We start from the raw sequence: 6,296 nt of genomic DNA, 5'->3' as shown, positions 1-6,296 counted from the left end.
GGGGGGGGGGTTTGAAAGGTGATGGACATTACTCCCTCCTGTATGCTTTCTTGGTCCAAGTTGCACTATTGACTACTACACAGGCTGAGTCAAAAGCATGTCAGCAAATATAAGAAGAAAAAAAAAACTCTTTCTCCCTCCACCACAATCCCTTCCCCCCTGGCTGTAGTTGGCTGCTTTGGTGTCTTGTTTATGCGGACTCAGCATTTTCTATTCATGTTAGCCAACTATGGTGACAGTGCACCTGCCCAAGAAAAGATAAAGAAAACAAGCTTCTCAAATCCAAATAAAACGACCCTTCCCCTCTTCATTTAGTCTTTTTTTTTTCCTCTCTCTCTCTTTTATTGCTCGTTCTAGCGAGTCTTTGTTCGGTTATCAGTGCCCTGGACACTGATGAGTATTGACAGATCGAACAGCTTTGAGGGTGTGGGCAAACGAGACACTTAATCAGTCAGAACATAGAAAACGGGACGACACCCATAGAGGTTCAGTTGATAAAACGAGCAGTTTTAAAACAGAACTATGTACCTTTGACTTTGTTTTAAATGAATATGCACATATGTAAGTTTATTGGTTCTCCCTCTGAAAGACTGCAAGATCTTTGTCCAAACTTGTTACAACTTAACAGCTTTCGCAGAGAAATTTACACAAGTGCAACAGACAATGCAACAAATATAAAGCATGCAAAGGTCTAAGAAACATCTTTATACCAAAATGTCTCTCTTAAAACATGCAGTCTTGTGGCACACTGATGGAATTACTTAAGCTGGTGGGGAGCAAATGAAAATAAATGGTTTTGTTGACATTACCTAAAGCAGGGTACAGTGCACAACAAATGCAGTGAAGGTCACACACCCACAGATGCAACAATGAGATATTTACCACATGGTCCCCAGTTTGACATGTGATTAAAGAAAAAGAGAGTCCCCCCCCAACTGCAGTGCAACTTTTATTTGGTGAAACCATCAAAGGCAAGTGAATCAAAGCCAGATTTATCAAAACACTTGTTTTATGTGGCAACATTCAGAAAATATTACTGGTTATCCCAAAGTAGTGAAAAAGGAAAAAAAAAAATCAGCTGAAGCTGCAAGAAAATGTCTAAATAAATCATTCATTTGTGAAACTGAAAAAAATGTTTTAAAGGTCTTTAAGTCACTTTTAAAAGCAAAAGTCTGCATGTTCTAACAAGTCCAGCATGAGTTATTGTAACTCACTGTTTCCATTTCTGGGTTTTACGTTTAGTAAATTACAGAAATAATTATCCTAAGTGCCTAAAGATCCTAGTAAGTTTTCACAGTGTTGTTTTTTGTTTGATTAACAAAGCAAACAACCAGTCTATTTATAAGAAACCAAGTTTAACCAGTTATGATTAGATGTAGCATAAGGGATTTTTTTTTTACCTGTTCCCAAGGTGCCTTGTTGCGAACCAAAAAAGTGAATCATGGGTAAAACATTGTTTTATTGTTAAACGAGGGAGTGCCTTTTCACCAGCTGTAAACTGCAAATCCAAACAGAATCTAGACAGAGAGGTAAATTAAAGGTCACGGGGGAACAAAAGTATCATTAATATTAACAGTGATAAGATGAATAATGTTTTTCAATCCTATATCCTGTCTGTCAACTTGGAACGTGTTGCTGTGTTTGCAGTGTTTTGAGATAACAATCAATGTGATGAAAAAAAAAGTTTTGATCTGGTTTACATGCGGACCGAGACAAAAATAGCTGTTGTTTTTTTCTCCACAGTAGCCACAATGATTCAAGAAATAAAATCCTTCTGATGTCTGAGTGTGCTCAATCTTGCGAGCTCTCCAGACTTTTACCCACAACATTCATGACTGACAGAATGTGAAATGAGAGAAGAAAGTGAAGGAGCGAGGTGTTTAAACATGTAAACCATTCACACCCTACATTATCAAAGATCACTGTGTGGAGCTGGAACCTGATTAGTTGGATTTCATTGAATTTATAGTCCAATTTAAAAACCTAGGAATTATAAAAATGAGAATAGGGCTGTATAAAGAATAATCAAGCTGCTAAGGTTTTAGATTTAGATAAGCATCATTTGAGAAACGGGCAGTGACTTGACACAGTAACCAATGACTGAGTGAAAAAGAGGTTAATAGTTCTTAGGCAACACCTCCAACCACTCCCAGTGCTCTTTAACATTATATAATCACTTAGTGCTTTAGACTTGTCCCTGGATGCATGTTCTGCTTGCTCTGTGGGAAACAGTCTTTGTGTGCACAGTTTATTCTGACATGGATACGACTGTGTCAGAAAACTGTGTAAAACAGCTTTGACTGCACTGCAAACAAAATCCACTCGGATACGACGAAAGTTTATCTTCCTGCCCGACATGCAGTCAGCACATAATACATCAACAAGCCTCACCTTTCAAAAGTGGGTCAACAGAGAAGTGTACTTTAAAACATTCAGCTACAGGGACACTTCGGACAAATGAAAACTTTCCCAAACGCAGTTTGACTTAACAGTAAAGCATACATGTATAAAACATTCCAGCCCTTCTTGCTTCGGTCAAGTGATTGAGCAATCCTGGCCCTCGCTGCAAAACTCTGGGTCTCCAAAAAGGCATAGCATTCTGAAACTGTTCTGGATGGAGCACCAAACATGTGGTCAGTTAACCAGTATGCCTCCACACTATTCATATCAAAAACCACAGTTCGGTTTGTAGCCAGATGCAGCATTTAACTTCAAGACAAAGATTTAAGGAACACAAGTCACAGCGGAGTATGAAAACTGCCAACACTCATTGCTTTTATGACAACAACACTGCCAAATTAGCCTCTGGCTGAAACTTAATGAACACAAGAACCAAACACGTCAAAAAATGGCTCTGAAAATTAACAGTGCGGTCCAGAATCTTATGGACTGATTACACGCGTCCTGAAAAGTTTACGGCAAGATGCAAAACAAATTCCGTTACTTCAGTCACATGAAACTTCTAAATTGTGCACAGATTTTTTTTTCTTCTTTAACTTCAACACCCCGGATCAAGAATAAATAAATAAATAACAACTGACCAAAGATAAAAAGAGTTCATGACCGCATCAGCCTCCATACCTGTTTCTGGGGACAGGGATGTGGGAGGAGAGGGGTTGTCTCTCTGCCTGTGGTACATTCTGTCCTTGTGCTGCCCTGAAGCTGCTGGCCAGCTCTGCCTGTTTCCCTGGGTTTCTGATGTCCAAATTCAAGAAGCTGCCTGGCAACGACCTGGTTACACCAGGACACGGAGTAGGACTGGTCCTCTTTAGAATCCCAGAGGAACCAGTGTCTTTTTGGTCCCCGAGGCCAGCCTGTATTACAAAATAAAGCATGCTTAAGTCAGTTTATTGTAGCAAAGGCTAAATGTTGTAAGTTTATAATAGGTTAGTGGCATCTCAGGTGTTCTTGGTTGAAAAAAAATCTCAGTGTAGTTTCAAGAAGACCAGCACAAACAAAATAAAGTAACAAACACAATACGCACAAATCCTTTTGCATAGCAATGCTTAACATTCAAAAAAAATATATACTTTATTAATCCCAGAGGGAAATTAAATATACTAAACATTAAATTAATTAATTAAATATACATGTACTTTATGCATCCCTATTTTTGGCAGCTGTTTACCAAGTTTGCCAGTAAAATTGGTAAACAGCTGTCAACTACCACATGCATTTGTTTACCTATTGAAAGAATGGAAGTGATTGAAAATTGGGATCGAGAGGTCTAACAGTGTTGATATTATGGTAAGTATACCTGTAGTATGCAGATACCTTTTTAACTACCGGTACACTGAAAAGGACTTGGAAACAGTGTGTAGTTGACTGTTATTTTCTGGAATATATAACCCATGAGACAAAATATCACTCCTTAGATATTCCAGACTGAAATTTGTTGTTGTTTCCCATAATTTAACAGCAGATTAAATTTTATGGTTCCAACTAAAAGCCACGTTCTTGATTCTACACTTGTCTGATTCCACCATGTTGGTTTACAGACAGACTGCAGACATTTTTTCTTTCGGCTAATCCCTTCTTCAGGGGTCACCACAGTGAACTAACTCGCCTGAAGACCTGGCAATTGTTTTGATGCTGGATGCTCTTCCTGACACCACAGACCACCGAGCTACCACAGCCCTCTGTGTGGAGCAGAGAGCTGCCGTCTAGGGTGCGCATAACGTAAACTTCCACATGGTTTTTGGTGGTTCACCCAATTGCTTTGTTGACATTGAGTGTGTGCCCGACTTTCAATATTGCTTATCAATATATCTGAAAACCTACTGGAGTAAACTCTTTCAATCTGCACTATTTGATCTGGCTCAGAATAACTTATTATGTTTGATTTTATAGTTTGCAATGACTACCTTGACACTGTATTAGTCACGATACAAATCATATTTCTTTTTTAACTATGTCATGCTGCATATCTTTGTCATCTGAACTACGTTCTGAAACGATACAAATTAATGTTTAATTTGTATAAATACTACAATAAGTACTACACAGTACAAAAGCTAATATTTAATGTTGTATATAACGAGAAGTAGTTGCTGTTTGTATGTAAAACAAAACATATGCATTTCATTTGTGCAGGGTGGAAAACGCAAAAACAGAAAAAAAAATGAAGTTTAGATTTATATTTTAAAACAGCTTCTTAATGTGAACATGGGTTTTGAAAACTTTCCTCTCTCTCCTTCCCCACCCCCAACAGAAGTCATAAAAAGTTCACTCCACCCAAAAAAAACAACACATTTTTGTTATCAATCATTAACAACTATTGGCTAAGGAATAAATGCGAGCAACAGAGTGAAGTTTCTGCAAAAATTAAATGGATCAGCACAACATCATCTATGGACAATACAGATTAAACTTAATTTTCCTCCAGTAATTCCCTTGCCACCACCCATGCCTCTCCACCCCCTCCTACAATAACTATACCTCAGGTGTATAAGACAGCACCACTGTAATAAATCCAATTGACTCATTTAAAAAATAGTTATGGTTTGACTTCTACGACCAATTAATTCATACAAAAACCATAATTTCATATTTAAATTACACAAACCTGTATGCACTTATATTTGCAAAAAAAAAAATGCTTTAAAGGTAAGAGGCAGAAAAACGGGTCAGATTTTCGTGGTTTTACGTGCACGCAGCTCAGAGGAGCCAGGAAGCCCACGTCGAAGCTCCACCCTGAAGCTACGGGGGAGGGGGGCAGCTTAGAGTCCCTGCCCCCCTTTTTTCTGTAAACTTTACACTCAGACTGAGCCGCCATTTAAAGCGGTAATAATGCACCGTAAAGGCTTTACGGTAGTTGGTCAAATTCACGCCTCAGTAAAGTCAACTTGTCCCTCATTAGCCGACGTTAGCACGAGCACAGCTCAAAATGTCGCGCGCTGTTTGTGACCGTTAACTGCAGGCGGCTGTAGCCTGTCAAAACACGGCGGGGTCGTGACAAGTTTCACTCGATATTTTCAGTGCGGTTACTCGAATGTGCGTGTGACTTTGGCAGCTTGTAAAGTAAGCCCACTTTTTGCACTCACTTTCTCCAAGTCCGGCAATATTCGACCCTTGCTGCTGGACGAAGTTCGCTCGCTTTTAACCTCCGCCGTCGAGCCGCCGTCCATTACGAATTTGTAAAAAACGGGCCCCTGCGTGTACGCCGGCAACACGGAGCCGTTTTTCTCCACCACAACAGGGACCCGGCTGTCGAAGAGCACCGAGCGGCCTGTCCGGTAGTTGAAATCCGCCACGCCGACGCTTGTCCCGACCGACGACTTCTCGAAAATATATTTGGACTCCATATTCAGTCAGGGCGCGTGGAGGCTAAAGCAGGAAAATCGGCTCTCGGTAGATTTTAGTGCAAGTTGAAGGAGTTTGATACATTTATCAGGATTGTCGCAGTTTGATAAAGCTTGTCTCTGTGTTAACCTCTTTGCTAGTCTACATGGAAAAGTTTTCCACTACCGCCACCCAGTATATCCAAAAAGCCGCCCGGTTCGGAAGATAAAAGATTGTTTTGCCTCTTTTCTCCAAACGGATGCCACGCCCCCTCTGCTGCGCTCCTATTGGTCCGCTGAATACATAAACATTACACTTTGGCACGCGTCCACGCCAAGACGGCTTGTGATTGGCTGATTCGAGCGCGTCAATCACGTTTTTTTCTTGATCCAAGCCGTGTGGGAGGAAGAGAAGAGGGGGTGTAACCAGCGGTTCACCGGCCGGTGTGCGTTGCGAAGAGCCGGGTCTGCAAGGCAGTGGGGGGGAGGGGGGCGGGGGACAGCCCTCAGCAAAAG

At 40.6% G+C, this 6,296-nt stretch overlaps 1 protein-coding gene across 1 annotated transcript in view; it reads right to left on the bottom strand.

Moving 5' to 3' along the window:
- slc2a4rg (SLC2A4 regulator) overlaps positions 1-5,804 on the bottom strand; it is a gene marked incomplete in the record, with an annotated part of 33,954 nt that extends 28,150 nt beyond the window's left edge. The window contains 2 exon segments of the mRNA XM_037684466.1: positions 3,082-3,314; positions 5,544-5,804. Of these exon segments, the coding sequence (XP_037540394.1) occupies positions 3,082-3,314; positions 5,544-5,804 (494 nt within the window).
- Between the last annotated feature and the right edge of the window lie 492 nt (positions 5,805-6,296).

The sequence above is a fragment of the Nematolebias whitei genome, chromosome 11 (assembly GCF_014905685.2).
Source record: "Nematolebias whitei isolate Nwh7 chromosome 11, NemWhi1, whole genome shotgun sequence".
NCBI lineage: Eukaryota > Metazoa > Chordata > Actinopteri > Cyprinodontiformes > Rivulidae > Nematolebias > Nematolebias whitei.
This window is presented reverse-complemented; position numbering and strand designations above follow the sequence as displayed.